The sequence below is a fragment of the Alligator sinensis genome, unplaced genomic scaffold (genome assembly GCF_000455745.1).
Source record: "Alligator sinensis unplaced genomic scaffold, ASM45574v1 scaffold472_1, whole genome shotgun sequence".
In the NCBI taxonomy this organism is placed as follows: domain Eukaryota; kingdom Metazoa; phylum Chordata; order Crocodylia; family Alligatoridae; genus Alligator; species Alligator sinensis.
Genome location: NW_005842518.1, coordinates 891,757 through 913,046, shown reverse-complemented (window position 1 = coordinate 913,046; position 21,290 = coordinate 891,757). Strand labels below are relative to the sequence as shown.

At 38.7% G+C, this 21,290-nt stretch overlaps 2 protein-coding genes across 7 annotated transcripts in view; one reads left to right on the top strand and one right to left on the bottom strand.

Annotated features, from left to right (window-relative positions):
• The first annotated feature begins 9 nt into the window (after window positions 1–9).
• ZNF518A (zinc finger protein 518A) lies at window positions 10–9,629 on the top strand. Its single transcript, XM_006031608.3, has 3 exons — window positions 10–215; window positions 518–643; window positions 3,971–9,629. The coding sequence occupies exon 3, from the start codon at window positions 4,098–4,100 to the stop codon at window positions 8,718–8,720; it is 4,623 nt and encodes a 1,540-aa protein (XP_006031670.1). The 5' UTR covers window positions 10–215; window positions 518–643; window positions 3,971–4,097; the 3' UTR covers window positions 8,721–9,629.
• Window positions 9,630–16,051: 6,422 nt separating this feature from the next.
• The window catches only part of BLNK (B cell linker), a 162,852-nt gene continuing 157,613 nt past the window's right edge, over window positions 16,052–21,290 (bottom strand). For 4 of the 6 annotated variants that reach the window (XM_014523655.2, XM_025213282.1, XM_014523656.2 and 1 more), the window contains 3 exons: window positions 19,721–19,804; window positions 18,460–18,615; window positions 16,095–16,890 (listed from right to left, as the gene is read on the bottom strand). In XM_014523655.2, the coding sequence (XP_014379141.1) occupies window positions 16,771–16,890; window positions 18,460–18,615; window positions 19,721–19,804 (360 nt within the window). In that variant the 3' untranslated portion in view covers window positions 16,095–16,770. Of the gene's footprint in view, window positions 16,891–18,459; window positions 18,616–19,720; window positions 19,805–21,290 lie in introns of all 6 variants that reach the window. The other 2 variants (XM_025213280.1, XM_006031607.3) reach the window with 2 other exon arrangements.

Sequence of the window (21,290 nt, the reverse complement as noted above, 5' to 3'; positions counted from 1 at the left end):
CCCCCCCCCCTTCCCTTGTTTTTGTTTTTTAATAAAGCACTTTTCAGTTTGGGAATCGTTTTATAGCTTTTCCCATAGTTTGACTTTTGATTCTTGAGGTTTGGGAGCTGGTGGGGAAAGGGACCCAAGGCTGCTCTGTGTAACAGTATCTGCCGCTTCTGGCCAGCGGGGCATGTGGATACCACGGTTAGAAATACCGAAGGAACTGAGATAAGGTACATTTTGGTGTGCGAGGGTGCACTTTGTGTGTTTCATTTCTGTTTTTTGTTTTGCCGAATCCCAATTCTGCTCTAATTGATTTTTTTTTAATAGTTCACTTAATCTGAGCCTTCAAGAGACCGAGAAGCAATTTGATTTTGTTCTTGACAGCTGCCTTATCCCACAATAGATTTTCCTCCCCCATTTTATTAAAAAACATACACAGCATCAGATTGCGAAGAACATGTGTTCATTTACTTTTTAAGATCTCCTTATGTTTTACAGCAGTTTAAAATCTTTTTTTAATCTATATTTCCAGATCCTTCAGTCCAGTATTTGTCCTCACTGTGGCCAATTCCGAGCGTTGTATAAGCACCCTTTTTTCTTCCACGTGAAAGATGTTGAGAAGGCCATTGAAGAATGAAACCTAATCTTGTTTTAATATGTAAGTTTTATTTGCCTATTTTTAGACGGATACATTTATTAGACTTATTTTGTAAGTAGAGAATGGTGTTGATTTACCGTGTGAGAGATGTTCTTAAGAAAAAAATGCTAATATACAATTCCTATATTAGCGTAAGATGTTAACTTGCAGTTTGTGTAGTGAAGATGCAGCCTGTAGATACTGTAGACTTTCCCATTCAGTACAATGTTCTATCTCGAGCTGAGCAGCCAACCGGTAGCATCAAAATTAAATGTTGCATAATGGGATCTCTAATCTTAATGGGCTGCATGTCTTTTAAAGATGATGTCCAGCAGAATTGTCATGTTTTGGTCATTAACGCTTTCTACAGAAACTAGTCACTGCTTTTCTAGATCAGTGGATTGTACTATTGACAAGAGAATATATATTTTATGTAACGATATTTTTTAACAACTTGTGCATGTGTGTCTTTCAAAGGTTACAAAGTAGCATATGAAGTAGAGTAATACAGAATGGACTCATTGAACATTTGTCAATAACAGGACATGTTTAACTGGTTTTCAAAGGGTAAAATTCCTGTTTCTTAATTTTAAACTCTGTGGTTTAATTAATTTAGGGCTACTGTTAGTTAAATTTTAATTATCCAGTCCAAATTATTGCTGTATAAAGTACTAGAAAGTGTTGCTGTCTGTCATTGCAAACACTTGTTTAGACGTTCTTAAGAACGTTTTTGTATAAGCATATTTTAAGAAATTTTTTTCTTCCTATAATATATTGAAAGTTAGCAACCTCTAGCTTCTTTCTTCTTCATTTAATACAAGATCCTCTTTCTCCAGGCTGTGGGCAAAATATTTGAAGGCCCCCAATAATGATGTTATAAGAGTTGGTAACTTAAGCTCTTGTAGTTCTTGTGCGCGGGGTTGGGGGGGATGATGGCAGCTCAGATTACAGCATCTTGTGATACTTCCATTCCAGATCTCTCAAGTTTTGCTAGGTAGGAGGGAAGTGAGAATGTGGGGAAATAATCATAAGGAGGAGGTCTGTGCAAGAAAGAGCTTCATAGGTTATGGAAGAGTTAGGTGCAGACTTGCTTGCTTTGCCAGTTTGCTTTCAAGAACAGAAAATGATGTTCAGTGACAGGCCATCCCAACAGATACTATGCTGCCATGTGGAAGGTCTTATGTTTTGGCATGGACTTGAGCTTCCATAACTTATTTCTGTTTTAATACTTTTACTGAAGCTTGTTGTGGAAGCACCTATGCAGAGCCTTTGTAGAACAGGTCATTATGCTAGTCATATCTATCTGAGTTTACAGTTTGCTAATCCAGATAAATATGTTCATGGACATTGCCAACGTCAAGAACTTTTTATTTAGGAGGAGCCTTGGTTATGAGACACCAATGACTGGCATCCTCTCATCTGCAAGAGACGGTGGATATTGCAGCCTGTGGCGTAGATGGCTTGCAGTGTGTCATGCGACTGAATAGTCCAAGCTGAGATTTGCATGATCTGTGGCAGTGGTTACAAGTGTATGCGTCATGATTGGATGCCTTGTGAGCTGCTTACTTCCTGTGGACTCTTCTCTCTTCAAGCCTTTGGAATGAATTCCTGTTGTGGACTCTAATACCCTGGTGGAGACTGATGCCACTTGTTCCAGTTGGTTGTCAGCGTTTCCCATTAGTCAGGATCAATTCCAAATGTCTTCATATCTTGCTTGCATGTATTTTTGTAGCGAAGCTTGGGATGTCCTGTTGTCCTTGTTCCCTCTGATAGTTCCCCCTATAGCATGTCCATGGGTATACATCCATCTTCTGATCTGCTCAGATGGCCCAGCCAGTACAGTCATCTCTGTCTGGGTTAGGCTGTCACACCTGATAAATTTTGCCCTTTGAAGAACCTTTGTGTTGGTAACTTTATCTTGCCATTTGATGTTGAGTATGCGGCGTAAACAGTGCAGGTGGAAGCTGGACCTTTTCTCTTGATGTGCATAAGTTGTCCATGTTTCCCCAGCATACACGAGTGCTGAGTACGCAAGCTTTGCACAGTAGCATTTTGGTCTTCATGGTAAGCTTTGAGTTGTTCTATGCTCTTTTAGTTAGGCTGCCACCACCTTCAGCAGAATTTCTGATGTGAACATTAAGTTCTTCAATGAGGTTTGTGGTTATTGTAGAACCTAGGTAACTTAACTTTTGGACTACATCTACCTGGTTCTCATTAAGGGTGACTGGATCTTGTGGAACTCCCTGTTCTAGCACAACTGTTTTCTTTATGCTGATAGTGAGAGCAAATGCCTGGCAAGCTATTGGAAGGCGATCCATGATTTCTTATAGCCCACGACAAACACCTACAAGAGCATCATCATCAGCAAATAGAAGCTCCTTGATAAGCAAGCAGCTTTCGAACTTTAGTCTTTGCTTTAAGTTGTGACAGGTTGAAGAGTTTCCCATCTGATCTTGTGTGAAGACCTTCCGTGTCTTGAAATGAGTAGTTCAGGAGTACTGAGAAAAAGATTCCAAAGAGTGTAGGGGGAATGGATTAGGAGGAAGCTTGGTTATGAGACTGGCTTTGTAAGGGTTAGTTTTGTTTTGCCATAAATATATGCCTTCAAATCCATCTATATAGTCATACGTAAATCCATGTACACACTAAGATCAAATGTTCTCACATTCTAAGCATAATACTTGGCAACTACTATGAGAGGTGGACACATAACAGAAGCTGATAATTTTCACTTCGAGTCAAATTTCACTGAACTAGTTTTAGTACTTATAAAATCATCGGTACCCATTTCATAGGAGAAATATTGTGGGGTTTTTGTTTCTTGTTTATGGATAGAATCCAGAGTTAATCTTTTCTTGAGTAATGTGTACAATCTGAATGTATCTAAGCAGCATTCTGAGACATTCTGAATCTTATACAATATCCACTTCTATTTACAAAAGCTTTGTTACAAGGAATATACAAACATATTTGACAACCTAGGTTGTAGCCTAGCTCATGCCTTTCTGAATGAATTGGTCTGAGTCGCTGCCTTTCTCTGCCTTTTTTATAGTTATGATTACCAAAGTATTTTGCTGCCTTTTTTTCAGTGTAGTGATTTTCTTTTAATATACTGAAATACTTATACACCTAATGAGAAGTTTCAGAAAAAAAATGTTTTATAGGTTTTTTGTTTGTTTGTTTGTTTTCTTTTGGCCTGGTACGGGTAACTTCTAAGACTTAATGCAATAAAAATAAATATAATGTGTTGATCTGTGTGTATTTTTTCAATAATTTGATGAAGAGCATGTTGTCGTTGCTTTTTAAAAACTGATTAATGCATTGTGCTGTTTTGTTTTTTTATTTCAGGGTAATTTTTAAAATGGGGAAATTCGTAGAAATCTGAAGAGGTTTCGGCACAATAGTCTTGTCTGCTGCATAAATTAAGAATAATCTCTCAACCTACCTAAAACAGAAAAAGGGATGTTTTAAAACAATGCCATCCGAAAAAGACCTTTTTTTTTGTGGTACAAAAACAACTCTGCTAACAGATGATGCTGCAAAGGAACTTTCTGGAAAAAATGCTGTGGAAAAAGCACTAGTGAATGATACTTTAAACATAATGCCTGAACCAGCAATTTTAGATGTCAGTTATTCTTACAAACTGAAAAATGTGAAAATTGATTTACCCAAAGTGAACATTCCAAATGAAGTAGTATTGAAACATGAAGTTGATCGATATAGAAAACTGTTTCAGCATAAACAGCAAACTGCAAGAAAGTCTTTAAGTCAAGAAACAGTAAATGGAAGTAACTTAAATTGTTCAGAGGGTAACAACTTGCAAAGGAAACCAGAAGTACAATTTGAAGAAGAGGGGTTGAAAACTACAGCAAAAATACTGAATTTCACCTGTTCAAAATGTAGAGACAACATTAAATATAGCCCAAATGATCTGCAGAAACACTTTCAACTGTTACATCATGGAGAGTTGCCTTCATATCCTTGTGAAATGTGTAATTTTTCAGCTAGTGACTTTCAGTCATTTAAACAACATCGGCGGACCCATCGCAGCACTTTAGTAAAATGTGAGATTTGTAATGATGAGCAAATGTATACCTTGTTGGATTTGACAAAACACTTCACATCAAAGCATTGTGTAAATGGTCACTTTCAATGTGAAACATGTGGATTTTCTACCCAAGATGTGGGGACATTTGTTCAGCACATTCATAGACATAATGAAGTTCAGTTTAAATGTGGTAAATGCCATCATGTAAGTTGTACAAAAGGGGAGTTCCAGAAGCATCTTCTTGTTCATACTGGTTCATTTCCTTACAGTTGTCAGTATTGCAACTACAGTGCATCACGAAAGGATTGCCTTTTAAAACATGTCATAGCCTTGCATAGAGATCACTTATATGCAAGAGAGAAACTGGAAAAGGATAAATGTGAAAAGGGAATTGTAAAAACTCCAACAGGGCTAAAACTTGTTTTGAAACGGTACAAAACAGGAGCATCAAAGAAGGCGCTCTGGAGACGGAAGAAAATTAACCATGGACGTGACAATACTGGGGAGAGAAACCTGCAAGTGCTTAGAAATATGAACAAAATTCAACCCAACTCTGAAGAGGCAATCCAGTATGTAAAAGATCTGCACGTGAGTGAAGAAAAGGATCATGTTATACTTAATGAAAAGCATAATTTCCAAAGTGGAACGTTGTCTCCTACCACTGCACAATATAGTAAAATAGAAGACAGATCAAGTTTTAGTTTGGGATTATTGAAAAACGCTGTTCATGGACCTACAGTGCTGATGGTGAAAAACAATAAAATATCCGTTCCAGCAAACTACAGTGCTAAGTTCATGGGATTTAAGATGGTGGATGGAAAACAACATATTGTAATAAAACTATTACCAACAAACAAACAGAACCTGTGTTCATTGCCACAAAAATCTGATGGGGTTAAAGATGGCTCATCTGATTCTTTACTACAGACTACTGATGCTTTTGGCTTGTCTTCAAGTACTACATCATATGTGACTGATCAGCCAACCCCAAAGAATAATTCTGTTCACACATTAACCTCCTTTCCACTTTCAGTTCCTGCCTCTCATTCAGGGAAACAGAGAACAGAAAAACAAAATAACTCTTTATCATATGGTAGGAATAGTTCTCAGATTGTAGCACCTCCTGATGTAGTAGTGGGAAGAAGTTCAGCTCAATTGCCAGTGAAGCTGGGTTCAGCTGCACCTCCCTGTGACTTGAAGACAAAAGTTGGAACTAGAAATAATGTTCTGTCCTGGGGGAATTGCATTGCTCACAGTCATCCTCAGGTATTGTCTCCCACGATTACAAATACACTTCACTATGACCCCATGAAAATGCCCTTCCCTAATGAGTTTAAAATACAGAATGGTGGCGTGCACAGTAACAGTGGAACTAATCATCTTTACTGTTCGTCAGTTGATTCTTTTAACCAAGGATTACCGCCTTTTCATAATTACTCTAAAATGAACATATCAGACAATCCTGCAAATATTTGGATGTCAACAGATGAAAAATCTCAAGAAGTCGCATATGGCAAAACACTTGCTTTGCAAAACAGCTTGAGAAGTGAATCTGTATCCTCATTTTCACAGCTGGTAAAGGGCTTAAATTGGGAAAAAAATGTGCCATCCCAGTCAAATATTGATAGAATTTATGGATATGCAAACACTAAGAATAATTCTCTACCTTCAAAAAATGAGTCTGAATGCGTTAATGGTAGACAGTGTTTTATGGAAAAACAGTACAGTGGTGACAAACAGTATTTGGACACTCACTTAAATCCAGAGGTAGAAAACATAGCTGAGAGGTCTAAGGCAGAACATGTTTCAGACTGTATTAATTCATCTCTCATGCCTAAGATCACATCGGTTTTCTCATTACAAAGTAAGCAGGCATCTAATTATTTGTCCCCTGAAGTAAACCAGTTATTACAAGATGTGTTAAAAGTAAAAACAACTACTCAGCAAGAATCTCACAGTAAGTTAAATAAGTTCATTAAACCTCATTGTGACCAGTCATTGTCGAGTCATCAGCTGGGTACTAAAACATTTACACACTTAAAAGACTCAGTAAGTGCATGTAGTTTACCCAGTCTTCCAGCTAATGCAGAAAGAGAGCTGAATGTGAGAAGTAGCATAAGAAATGAAGGTAAGGGGAGGACACCAGTGATTAATACAGAAGAAATAGATAACTTATCTAGAATTGTTGGTGTTGATGCGTTGCTAAAAAATCACACAGACGCAATCATAACAAGACAGTTGATAAAAGACAGATTGAGGTCTACAGCCCAAAATCCTAGCAGCTTTTCATCAATTCTTCCAGAACAGAAGAAAACGCTTTTGGTTCAGTCACCTCCAGCAGGATATTTTGTACCTTTGCATCTTGCTAACCAGCCAGGATTACAAGTTGTTTCAGGAAAAGCTCTTCCATCAACCAGTTCATCTGATATTCAGACAAATAAAGGTATACCTGCATCCTTTGTTTTAAATAAAGGACCTGGAATGATACTGACATTTAGTGGGAAATTTGGAGCAGTTGCAAATGTCGCCAGTGATAGTTCTCAGGTTTTGGAGAGAGTTGCATCTAAAGAGTCTAGTAAAATAACACCATCTTCAAAGACGGATGCAAAAAATAATAGTTTTAGAAACCTTCGGAATTCCTGTAGCGTTAGCAATGCACCTGATGGGGTAGTAAATGGTTCATCAAATAGTATGCCATTCAGAGAGCCTCTTGTCATTACAAATTCACCTGATTCATCTGTGAAAAGATTTTCTTCTGTAAAAATGTTGCCAGAACATAAAGATGCTGTGTTTGGTTCCTTTGAGTCAGTGAAAAGGGGGAACCAAGAGGAACAACCAGTCTATGCACTATTGCCCGATGGACGACAAGCAGTTTTTCTAAAATGTATGACACCAAACAATCCTGCAGTATGTGATGTTTTTCAAGATAATGCTTATAATCAAAACTGTCAACCAAAGAAAACAACTGGAGCCATGCAACAAAAGCTTTTGCTGAAAATAAAAACTTCTAATGTAATGGCTGGTATAAGTCAGTCAACCAGCAAATCGGTGCCCTCGCTACAATTGGAGAGCACGCAGTCTCATAAAAATCCTGCACTAGCACAGAGACAAACTCTTCTTTCTTCTAGCGATGCCTTATTCTTACCAGGTAGATTGATGCCAGCAAATGCCTCTTTGGCAAGCTCTAATTCAACTTATTCTGTACTTCCTGCAGAACCTGTACATTCCACTAAGCCTATGGGGGCACGGTCGCAGAGATGTTCAGTTAATTGTAGACAAAGTGTAAGCGCTAACAAAGGGAATAGTTTTGACAGTCAAAAGTCCACGTGGAACACCAGAAACACAATTTCAAAAGTCAAAACTCGGTTAAAACAAGCTTGTTCTGAAGCAGTGGTTTCACAAAGAAAGAATTTCAAACGAAAAACGAAAGATGATTTTCAAGAGCCCCCTAGAAAAAAAATAATGTTGCACAGGAAATGTAAGGAAAAGAATCGGACTCAAGTTATTACTGAATCAGGTGGCCCACACAGACCAAGGGCATCAAAAGAAACTGTGAGAACTTTAAAACTACTTCCTTTTAGTTCTAAGCAACTTGTAAAATGTCCTCGGAGGAATCAGCCAGTTGTCGTATTGAACCATCCTGATGCAGATGTTCCAGAAGTTGTCAATGTAATGAAAACAATTAGTAAATTCAAAGGACATGTTCTTAAGGTTTCATTGTCAAAGAGAACTATAGATGCTCTTTTGGAACCAGCGTATTGCAGTGTTTTGGACATAACTACTGAAAATCTTTCTCAGAAGAGGCACAGGATGATTAAACCTATAAGTCCTGTAAAAGAAAGATTTGTGTTAAAATTGACATTGAAAAAGACAAGTAAAAACAATTATCAGATTGTGAAAACTACCTCTGATAATACCCTGAAAGCTAAATTTAGCTGCTGGTTTTGTGGTAGGATATTTGACAATCAAGATAATTGGGTGGGACATGGCCAGCGACATCTAATGGAAGCTACTCGGGATTGGAATTTGTTAGATAATGTTGCTGAATGAATGAAAAAAGCAAAAAATTAACTACCATACAGTACTCCTTTTTAAAGAGCCAAATTATGACACACAGGTTATTTGTTTTATATTTTAGTATCACTGATAAAGTTTTAAAATAATTCAAAATGGTTCTGTTTTAAAAGAGGAATGGATTTTTTTGATGATGCTGGACCTAGAGAAACAAAGAGCTTTGTGGGGTAGATATAAAATTAATGGCAAATACAGTTCCATAAAACTGCATATTATTATTATTATTTTTTTTTTGTTACTACTATCATGTCCTATATTTTTATTCTCTAGACTAAGTCTTCAGGGGTTTGGTTGTGTACATATTTAAGAAACCTAAACATGTAAATATTTTTATATTCAGTTATTTGCTATAAATCTTGCACAGAAATTTTCCTCGCCCTTCTTTCAGTTCTGTGCATGCACTACTAAAATTGATTTATAGGTTTTTCAACTACACACAGCTATTATCCTTGGGATTTGTTTTGTTTTAATTTCAGATGTTTAGTTCTTGAGTTTGTTGTTTTCAGGGATTGAACACTATTGTTAGCAAGTGCCTAAAAGATGTGAAGCAGTTTACATTATGTCAACTGTGTAACCATTGGTCCAACTAGGGCCATACCCCAATAGTTTCATTTAAACAAAGCCATATGTGAATGCTTTAAGCTATATTGCTATGCACATGACACTTGTACTATTTCTGTGCAGTTTGTCTACTTTCTTAGTGAAGTATTTTTCATATAAATTAATAAACATGTTACAATTGTGTTTAATACATTGAGCCTGAGAATGGAATCAGTTGAAAATATACGGTATGTGTGCATATATATAATATTCATAATGTATATAGTGTTTAAGAATGATGAACATTCCTAATTTGTATTGACTCTCATTAAATTTGCTATAACTATGTTTACAGATGATTGTGAGCATTTATAGAATTTCTAAATATGTTCTGTCACAAGCTGTGAGAAAGGGGTAGGATGTCCTGCACTCGTAGTAGCAGACCAGAAATTAGATTATAATGTCTTCGGTGGGGGGGGGAGGGGTAGTAATCTCTGCAGTTAGTAAGTATAGATTACTTAACTGTCTTCACTCATGCTTTGGCCATTCCTCATCCATACAAAGGGGAAGGGGATTAACATCCTCACAGGATTCCCGTTGGTGAGGATGAAAGAAATAGCTAGTGAAAGTGACTAAGGAGCCTTCTGTTTCTCTGTGTGTACCTGCCTGTAGCCTGAGTCATAACCTGTCCTTTGGAGATTACTATGTTCAGGTGGGGTAGACTAAGTCTTGGAGTCCTTAATAAGTTGGTGGAAGTTTTGCCAAGATTATACCCCAGAAATCTGATTTCAGCTTTCCAAATATTGTAGGAAATCACTGGTGAAATTCAGCAAAAGGTCATCATGTAAATCAGTGTAAGACCTTAAATTATATTTAGGCCATATGCTGGTTTTCTATAGAATGGTGCATTGTTAACCAAATCTGAATATGGAGACTGATTCTGATACCAGCAAAGGTAATGGTAAGCCTCTTACTGATGTGGGTGGGAACAGATTGAAACCCATGATTCATTTTTATAAGGTAATGAGTGTTAGCATATTTCATATGAAATTTTTCAGTGTTTAAATATTTATAAATCAGGAAAATTATTCAAGTACGTTCATTTAATAGAAGCTTCCTCTTTGGGTCTCCCTGTAAAAAGTTTTAGCATTGACAGATTGCTTGGCATCATTTTTTATGCCTTTCTGGATGTGTTGAGTTAATATTTACTTGGCCCAGGAGACTTTTTTTTAAATAAGTGTCTGAAGTTCCAAAATGTATTGAGTGATCTGATTTTTCTGTTCTCACCCCAGTGAGTGGTGACTAAGAGCAGCTTTGCTCTCAACAGACTTTTAATCTTGACCTCTAGATCTTTTTGGTGTATACACTGAAGTTCTCTGTGGATGTTTTATGTCATTTTGTGGGTTTTTTTTCACTGGTGTGTGATTAAGGCTGTGTCTAGATCACACAGTTACTATGTCTGGCAGTGGCACTCACAAATGAGAGCACTGCAACATGCGCACAACCTCGGTCCAACTAGAAGTAGGATACAGTAGGCCATGTGGTGATGGGGGTAGGCTAAATGGCACTGCCCCTCAGCCGTGTTAATTAGCCTGATTTTGGTGCACATGAATGCAGCTCTACTGGTTGTAGAGGGTAACACACTTAGGATCATAGGAAGGTAGGGGAAGGGACTACAGGTTCAGATTTGGATTCATGCAGCATATTTTAGGGTATCATTGCCAGGCTTGCCAAACTTGTCATCTAGACATGATCTGAGGATTTTCCTAAAGAGCTATGTGTGTACTGTATTTATTTTAATCAAAAAGGAGGTTTTCCCACCCCTTATTTAACATGGAGAAAAAAGTTCCCTTCTTGGATTTGAGTATGGGGTTGTGGGGGAGGAGGATGGCCAGCTACTGTGGCTCTTGACTGGCCGTAGCCCAGGATGTGTTAGCTGCTGCCTCTGCTGTCTCTGCCTCCATTGCTTACCCTCTGGCTATAGCTCAGCCATGGCTCCACTCCAGCCTGGCCTGGTAATGTTGATGATAGTGCCATTTCCAGCCCAGGCTGTGGCTCCAGGACCCAGACAGAGTTACTACTACCACAATAGCTGTGTGACCAGGTTGGACCAGGGCAGGACTGGAGCCGGGGAGGGAAGGGGGGCTAAAATTCAGGTGCCAGAGCATGCAGATGTCAGGGGTGTGTGGAGGTGCAGGTGCTGAGGGGCAGGGTCTGGCAGGGGGCAAGGTCTGGCAGGGGGCAAAAGAGCAGGGGCTGGGCTGCGTGCCAAGCTTATCCTCTTCCCCCTACCCATCACCTGCCTCCCTCTGCCTTGCTTTTCTTGCTGCAGTGGTGGGGGGGGACACACTGCAGGGTCAGCTTCAATAATGAAATTCTATACATGGAAAATTATAACGAATACATTTCCTATGCATAGAATATATTGAATAGTGTTATCTTTTATATTCAGTCTTCTTGGCTTTGGATAGATATAGTAGTTACGGGAGTGGATTTGAATTGAAACATATGTGCATGTACATATGCAAATTCAAGATTGTGTTAATTCACCAGGTACTTCAAACTTAAGAGAGCTGCTTTTCCTTCATGAAGAGACTGAAATTCAAATTTCAGTCTTAGTTTTAAAACAAACACTGTAGTGTGGAGAATGGAAGCACTGTGGGACTTGCTTAGCTTTTTAACACTAACTTGTGAAAGAGTCTACCACTTAGACTGCTTCAGTGTGGCATGTTGCAGGGTAACCAGACAGAGCCTGCATACTGATGACAATTCACTGCTGCAGCAAAATAACTTCTAGCAGCCTGAGTTGATATATGGATGTTTTTGTAAATAAAAAAAATTATAAAATTTGATATAGGGTATAAAATATTACAAACAATTTCTGTGATGTAGGTGTTCAAATGTTGATTATTTACTGGACTCGCATGATCAACTACTAATAGCTAGTTTTAAAAAAATGAGGATTTAGGTTTATTGTACCTTTATATAGTCTTCTGAACCACTCAGGACATTTTTTAATGCATTGATCAAGTTACCATTATAGAAAGCATAACTTTTTAGAGACTACAGTCAAGTATACTGTCTTATACATTTTTTTAAGTTTTGCATTTCTAGAAAATGTTGGTATCTTTTGAGTGTTTTAACTCCTCATGCATCTTCTTCATATAGCTGAAGAATCCTACTAAGAGGGGCTTCTTTAATTCACAAGTTTGTAAATATTTGTCTGCCAAATGTAAGTATTACAGGCATTTATTTAAAGACCTTCATGGAGGATAATAGCATTGGTTGATGTGAAAACATTTTAGAATAGATTATTAACATCAAACTAAAGGTCATGTGAATTGACTCTGTCACAATCTCTCTTAAATTAACATTATAAATAGAATACTTACAACCTCCTCTACATAAGACTAGATACATACTCCCCATTATAACATGTTGCTTTCAGTTGATTTATACATTTGCCAACTTTTAGCAGTTTGGAATGAAGTTTTTTATGCTAGGTCATCTGCTTCAGGCTATGTATGTGGCTTTTTAAAATTGTGCAAAACTAGTACATCTAGTTCCAAGAACATGTTTAAGGACAAATTCATCTTTTTGCCCTCACTTAAAAAAAAAAAAGACACTACAGCAGCTTAATTGAGATGCGTTAGTGTCTTTACTATGTGGCAGGCACTTTAAATGTGATAGAGGCATGACTGTTGGAAAACCTTGATTCATGCATGTTTTGGAGACATTTGTTAGTGTTTTGGCAGCTAAATTTTCAAATGAGTTCATCTGTCTCTTGATTTCCAGGACTGTTTTTCTCATGTGTAGGTGAAGGGGTTAAGAGCCAGTGGAGGGTGGAGCTTGGGGAAGGGAAATAGGGGTGGAAGAGTAGATCTTTGTTGGAAAGATCTCAGACTAAAACATCAGAATGTTTTTGACACTGGGTTCCCATTTGAAATTTCTGGGTTTATCTTGTGAATCATGTAGGTGTTTGCATGCCTAACTGCTAATATTTCATGGAATGCTGTAGCATTATTTAAAAGGATCTCATGGTACCAAGCTTAAGAATCACTGGTGTAACATGATGAATCTTAATTTTTTTTTTCCTCAGCAGAACCCAGGGAAGTAGATACAAGCCACATCTACATGAGACACTGACTACGCAATAGCTCGTTACTACTGTGCAGGAGCATCACATGGCAGGAAGTGTGATTCAATGCTACTGCACAGTAGTAATAAGCTATTGCACAGTCAGTGTCACCTAAAAGCCATTCGGTGATGCTACTGTGCAGTAACTCCAGCTGCCGCACAGTTATTTAGTACTTGTTTATACAAGTACTAAGTGACTGTGCAATAATGACTGCGCAGTCAGCGTCTCATGTAGACACAGCCACAGTAAACTGGATTGAAATAAGATATAAAGTTGCAATTGCAGGTATTCAAACTTGGGAACTGCCAAAATAATGTGGCCTGTACAAATTAATTCATCATATGCATATTATAATGTGCATATACGTCATAATGCAGGCTTTAATTGTCTGACTGCTTTTTCCACTGGATCCCTATTCCTTTCCATGCATAAATTGAAATTTATTGAATAAGGGTATGTTTAATGTGTTTTCTTCTCAAACCTTGAAGATAGGATGATTAATTTCCTCATTGGTATGGAACTGAGGCACTGAGGTTAACGTATATGTATCCACTGATTTCCACCACCCCCTTCTTTTTTCGATGTGCAATTGGAGATACCAAGGACCTGATTTTTTTTTTTTTTTCTTTTTTCCCAAAGCATTCAGTGTTAAAGTAACAGTTCTCACTGACCTCAGTTGGAGCTGTGAGTGCTCAGTTATGCAAATCTAACCTCTACAGTCTTAAATCTGTCACTTAGAAAATGATACACACAGGCCACCTATGAAAAGACTGGTTTCAGGTACTTGACTAGTGTCCCATAGGAACTTTAGCAGGGGCATGGTTAGTGTCTTATTCTTCAGGGAGCATTTGTATGCTTTAATCATGAAATCATTTTTTTTTCCATTGTTACAGTTCCTTGGCTCATTTTGACTTCTGTGGCACATAAGGTGAGGGTCTTACAGACAGTGTAGCTGTGAACAAGCTAGCTCTGGTATTGGAAGCAGTGCATCTGCAGCAGGTTGTTCACAGCTAGATCAGGTATCTACACTGTGTTACAGACTATGCCATAGTTCAGTTGTCAGCTCTCTTAACTTCCAGGTTCTTTCTATGCAGAGGAGCTCAGCTGGTTATATTTTAGGAATACCTTTTCCCATGTAGTTTCCCAGCCCCATTATCAGGGTGCTGACACTCCTACTGATTTCCCTAGCTCTCTATGGCCCTTGAGAGATGTTAAAGGTGTGATGGGATCTGATGTATGATCCCAACAGTCATGCTTCCTGCCATGCCACATGTGCATGGGAGGAGGTGCAGTTGGGATTGAGCGTCAGATCCTATCACAACATTGTGGGGGGAGCCTAGGATCAGGATCCCAGGCTCCTCTTGTACTGGTAAGTAGCAAGCTTGTCTCCCTGTGCTCTCCTGGCTGGGAGGCCTGATCAATGGAGGGTGCTCCCAGCCTTTGGAACACATGGGAGTCCTGAAAGGCTCCAGTTTGTTCTGGAGGCTGGGAGTACAGGCACATTCAATTAAAGGCGTGACAGGAACCAGCCATAAAGTTATTACACATTTTTGTGTAATGACTTTGTGGTTTATTCCTTATTTTATCATGCCATTAATGGATCAAATGTGTGGTCAGAACACTACTTAAAAGTGTGATTAGCCGGTTAGTCACAACTTAAGTGTAATGTCTGTCGGGAGTCTATTTTAGGTCTATGCTTATACTGGCTGACTTATTCGGCCACCTTTTTATTGCTTGAAAGCTTTGTAGCAGGCTTCTCTTTCAAGGCTTTTTCCACACTTAGCTCTTTTTTCCAGAATGACATGAAATGAGTTGGATGGTGGTTGATTGGCTCAGACCCACTGCTGAAAAGGGGACAGACCAATCTGTTTATAAAACAGCATTATAGCCATTGCTAGTAACACTCTTTACCATTTAAAATTGCCTTACAGTTCCTGTTACAAGACTGTTTGTTTGCATACCATTTTCCCAAACATAACCTTTTGGGCCTAGGCTCATGTATCCCTATAATTGCAGAATCTGGAATCCAAGTTGCTTATGATTCCCAGTACCCTAGTGTAAATTCTTGGGAGTGCTACCTAGTTCAGCAGTGAGTCAGCCCTGGCAATCTTACTCCCTTTGAGCTACTTAACACGCACTCTACTTAAGTGGAAGGGAAATAAAATTTGTGTAACGTGTATGCCAAAGAAACACATCTTTCTAATGGCATTGCTCTAATTTGTTTACATTTTTTTGTTGTTGCTTACAACTCCATTGGATTTGTTTATCAAGGTTTTGGGGCTGTGAACAGTGACAGTTGTAATAAAGTTACATTTAAGTAATGTTTAGCAATGAAGGAATCTGGCATTGTTCAGCTCTTGCTATCTGGGGGTCAGACCTGATGATCTCGGGGGTCGGACCTGATGATCTGTTTAGGTCCCTTCTGACCCTAAGCACTATGAAATGAAGTGTAACAATTTTCAGACAAAGGAATTTGACAAAACTTAAGTAAAAAATATACATTGCAGAACAACATAAAAATACAGATGTGAGAAAAGTATATGTTAGTAATCTTGGCACTAGAATTTGTGCGTTTTAACAGTAGAGTTTGTGAAATTGCTTATACAAAGGTAATATTTATACCAAAACTCAAGAGATGTAATGAAGTACAGCTGGAACTAAATGTCAACCAATAATACTATTAGACATTACATGCTTTAGAATTTTGAAATGTTTTATTTACCCATTAAAATACAACCATAAAATCTCACAAAGAGTTGAAAACAATACAAATTTATTAATCTAAAAAAAACACAAACCCTAGATATTTTTACTGGAGATGATCACATGAAGCAAAATCCTATCTGCATACAAGGTCCATTGCCTAGGTATTGCCATTCTAACGTCAAGAGCTATGGATTTTGCAAGGAAGTTACTTTATTGAAAGCAGTAAATTCTTTAAATGTATTGAATAGATATATGCCACAAGTGGGTACATTTTTTTTCTTCACTTGCAAAGTGCGTATATTCTCCAGGAAATAAATCCCTTAAACAGGAATGACAGTCATTCTGTGGTATGTATCTTTTATTGACATGAATTTGGAATGACCACATTAAATGATGACACCACAAAGAAATAGTTTGTACCTTGTTTAGGTAATTATTAAAAACAACTCTTAGATATTTTGATAAAACAGCATGGGCTTGTAGTCCTTATGCACAGCATTTTTTATTGCTAAGTGGATTCTTTCAAAGACCATTCTAGTGATTGGTATCTCTGGATGGCATGGTTTGCTTTCACAGTTCATCCGGAAACTTTGAAAAAGTTGAAGAAAAATTAAGTTTAACTTTTGCCACAGTTCGTTGTGATTATGAAACTCGTACAATATGTTTCAGTTTGGTGGAATCTTTTGTGTTGTTTTGGCTGTCAATTAGAACAAGGGATGCGCGCTGATGATTTTCTATTATTTCAGCAACACTGTCAAAGCGCTGGATTGAGAAAAGAGAAATCCATTAGAAGTAATTTATACTATGTGGCTAACACTGGCAATTGCAAAGACCATTTTCTTTTTCTTTCCTTTCTACCAGTTTCAGTATATGCAATGATAGAGAACCATGGGCTCCTCTGAGGGGAATGGATAGACCTAATATAGTGCTTTAAAAACAACTTGAAAGTGCTATTCAAATTGAGTGGACATTACAAATCAGTTCAAATTTATATCAAAAGTGCTCCTGGATGAAACAGATTGCCCTGAAACACTTCACAATAATGCTTTAGCTAGGAAGCAGTTGTATATCTATATGCTATTGAAGCACTACAAAGTGCTCTTAAATAAAAAACAAAAACAGAATTTGAAGCACTTGATATATCTGTCTCTGTATGCCCCAAGAGTGTTACCAAATGGTGGCTCTACTATTCCAAAACTTAAGCATGCTGTGTCTACAACATTCTTGGCTTCCTTTAGCACAGAATTCCAGTATAGCTTGGTAGAGCTAGTAGAACAGAGAAAATATCAGTACCCATAATGGTATGTTTCTGGTGACACATTTACAGCAATAATGAAACTGTACTCCTACAGCTAATCTTATGAAAAGGATTTGGAGGATCCTAGCCTGAGTATCTTCTCTCAAATTTTTCTAGGTGATCTGGAAAACTATTGGTTTATGAGCAATTAGCAATAAGCCTATTAGCTACCAGTCCAGCTGTCAAAGAAAGCTCCAAACATCAGGAAACCTTCAGGTTTGGAAAGCTCCAAACATCAGGAAACCCTTTCTTTAGAAGTGGGCTTATTTCTCCATGTAAAAACAGTCATACAGGGTCCTACTACCTTTTCCTCTTGGCTCAGGCCTCCTGCAGAGGTGGCTCTCTCTCCTTGAATTTCTTGATGTGCCTTTAACTGATGCATCTGTAGACCATCATCTGTTCTCTGGCTTCAGACCCATCACCTGAGAGGCAGCTTGACTAGGTTCAGGTAAAGCTAAGTCAAGATCCCTCAAAGGCCATCCTAACGTATGAAAAAGCTTTTTTTTTTTTTTTTTAAATCAGTATTTGGGTTCCCAGTCTCCATGCAGCTTTCAAAATAGCTGAATTATGCAAGCGGCATAACATTAAAACTGGAAGAGTTTTAACAGTCTGCATCCTTCCTTTTTTGGTAGGTACTGGGCAGAGAGAGTGAATGAATAATTCTAACTACATTTCTCTACCCTTCTTTTATGGCTGCTCTTTGTTAATGTAACGTGAGCTTCAGAGGAAGGGTGGAGAGGAGTAGTTCCTGAGAGAGGTTCGAGAGTTTAGACTAAACTACAGCTCTGATCCTGGTGATGACTGTCCAAACGTGTATTTAAAGGCTTCTTACAATCTGTAATAAATGAATTCAATCTGGATTTAAAGTACAAATGTTGTATTCATTTTCCAGTATAAGGGATATATCTATTGTTTTATGGGTATATTTTCTATTTTCAGGCATCAAGACTTACACTCTTCACAGTGTAATTTAAAATACGTACTTTAATCTTTATCTACATGGGCAAAAAGTTGAAACAAGAAAAATCACTCACCTCCTCACCATTTTTTTCTCTGCCCAGTGCATATTGTTTTGTTGATTCAATAAATCGAACAGGAATATTATAAACTCTCTTGTTATAAAACACAACTAGTGTATATGGTTGCTTTGAGTCTTGTCCAGAGCTCTTCCTTATTAGAAAAGATCCATCCTAAAATAAGAAACAATGCAGTAATTTTAATAGTTTAAAAAAAATTGTAGTAGCTTGCTACTTTGTTGGTGTCACTGAATTTGTATCATTATTTAATATAACCAATGGAAAAAAAATGATGATGGGGGGGAAAAGGTTCCTTTGTCTCAACTAAACTTATGCAGATGTTATTTAGCAGGCTTCACTGTTGTCTCAAAAGCCTCTGTCACTGCTGCTGGATGTGCTCTTTCACCCACAGAGACAGGAAGAAAATGAGCATGCAGCAGCCTGTGCAGAGGCCATTTTAAGTGAAGGCTTTACAAGCTACTAACAGTAGTGAAAAGGCAAGAAAGGAGTGAAAACCTGAGAGAATGAAAAAATTGCTTCAGCTTTGTAGAAGTAGCAAAGAAAAGCTGAGTGCTAGTGTCAGGATATGCTTCCTATGCAGCAACATCCTACTCTAAAAATTACCCCTGTGTTCAGTCCCTTCTCCTGCCTGGTGGAAACATAAGTCCTTTCCAACCTTGGGAATCTGCCTGGTAGTCCAGGTTTTGCCTTTATATTTGATGCTCCCTATGGCACTAGACAGAACTTTCAGTGTAGGTAGATATGATCTCAAACAGGAAGCTGAGGTAGTATCTAAAATACTGATTTCCAAATACTCTGGTGGTGGTATGTGTGCGCATGTGCTCCAAATGCTGGTAGCACCGGTTCCTATTGATACTAGCACTTTCATATGAGACAGTAGGCAGTGTTAGCTGATCTGTGACATGGAGCTTAATTAACAGCTGTGCATTACCGTGTGCACCCATCAGGGATGGACATGAACTAGCAGATCTCTTCTCTCTCTTGTTTTCTACAGTATTTTTACCTTATATCAGACTCTGAATAGCATAGGTACTGCTTTGATTGGCTTTAGAGAAGCAGAACAGGAAGGTCCTATCAAGGGGCAGTATCCAAAGAGTTTAGAGCTTACTTCAGCCAAATTAGAATCCTGCAGGGAGTCTTCTAACTTGTTCAGCGTGTAGCCCAACCTTTCTTGGAATACTTCTAGTGTGTTCCTCATTCTGTATTTCTAAATTGTCCCTAAAAGAATGAGACTGTGAATGTGAACAATTTGCTTTACCTTATTTGATCTGTATAATGCATCTTCTGCAGTTTTGCGATCACAGTCAGCAGCATACCATGTTTTACTATGAACACCAGCATCCTGTAAGAGAAAGAGAGAGAAGCACTGGCTTTCTTTGATAAGACAGAGCAAAATGCAATGATGGTTTCAGCACTGGATTTTGTTGTAATATACAAGCTGCAAACGGGGAATAAACAATGACCCACTGGTACACTGAGCACTTAAAAATAACAGATAGATAAAACAAGCATCTGCCAGGAGCTTATATCTTAATTGGACAGATGCAGTGCAAAAAATAGCGAGCATGTTCAAAACAATTTAAGTGGATTAGTAGTGAATGGTTATGGGGGTGGAAATCCCTAAAGGAGAGGTTTCCATGTTGAGAAAATGATTTTTTTAAAGCAGAAGGCTATTCCAGTGGAAGATGTGGAGGGAGTATGAAAGAGTTGAAAGTTTTTTCCATTAATAATTTAAGTGCGAAAGTATTTATTTAATACAGGATTTTTAGTTATCCTTTGACCTACTACTTTAATGGAATCAAAATTTCTCACCCTCAAAAAGGCTACATAAAGCTGTCCGTGTGTAAACACAGACTTAGGAATATAAATACATATTTTTTCAAAAATCTGACCTAACTTGCTCATAGTCAGAATAAGAGGGCTCTTGTACATGTGAGGAGATTGCCCCTTTTAGTGGTTTAATTGCATAAGTGTACACATTTGGCAGCATGTTATGATTACATTTTGTAGCAGTAAACATGTTCGGCAGTGTATTTCAATTTAAATTTTTATGTAGCAAACTAAAACATCTCATGTATTTTAGTTTGCTATGTAACAAATTACAGTGATATTCCTCACGTGTACACGGGCCCTATCCAGAAAAGGCACAGGGCGCTAGAAGCCAGGGTATGCTCAGGGAAGCTCGGGCTTGGCGGGTTTCCAGTGCCCTCTGCACCATCCCCACTGCCCTAGCTGGCTGTCAGCACACCCAGCTGCCCTCCTGCCACTTTCCCTGGGCAACCAACCCATTCCCAGGTGGTCGTAGTCACCATTGGATCTGTCGGGTGCAGCCTGTGAGCTGGGGCTGTACCTGCGCAACTAGCACCTGCTTGGGGGGCACTGTCGCTGCGGAGGGAAGCACCAGGCCATCCTGCAGCTCAGGGGCTGCACGATCTGACATCAGCTTGCGTGGGTAGGTTCTTCTAGGGGAATGGCAAGGGGCCTGAGTTTATTTCCCCCCCACCCCTCTTCCCTCCCAGAGCCTGCCTGCATCTCCCATGGCTGGGAAGTGAGCTGCTAGCAGGTCACACAGGCCTTGAGCTACAGGGGACCCCAGTGCTTCCCTCTGTGAGAGTGGTGACTCCTGGGCAGCACACACTTGCTGACATGCTGCCTGGGTGGTCCTAGGGGCCACCACCATGGAGAGAAGCACCAGGGCACCTGTCAGGTTGCCCCCTGGCAGCGGGAGAGGTGGGCAAGCTTGGGAGGGGGAGGGGGTGGGAAGGATCAGGCCCCTCACTGTTTTTGTTTTTTTTTTTGTGTGTGTGTCGTGTCCCCCCCCCCCCCCC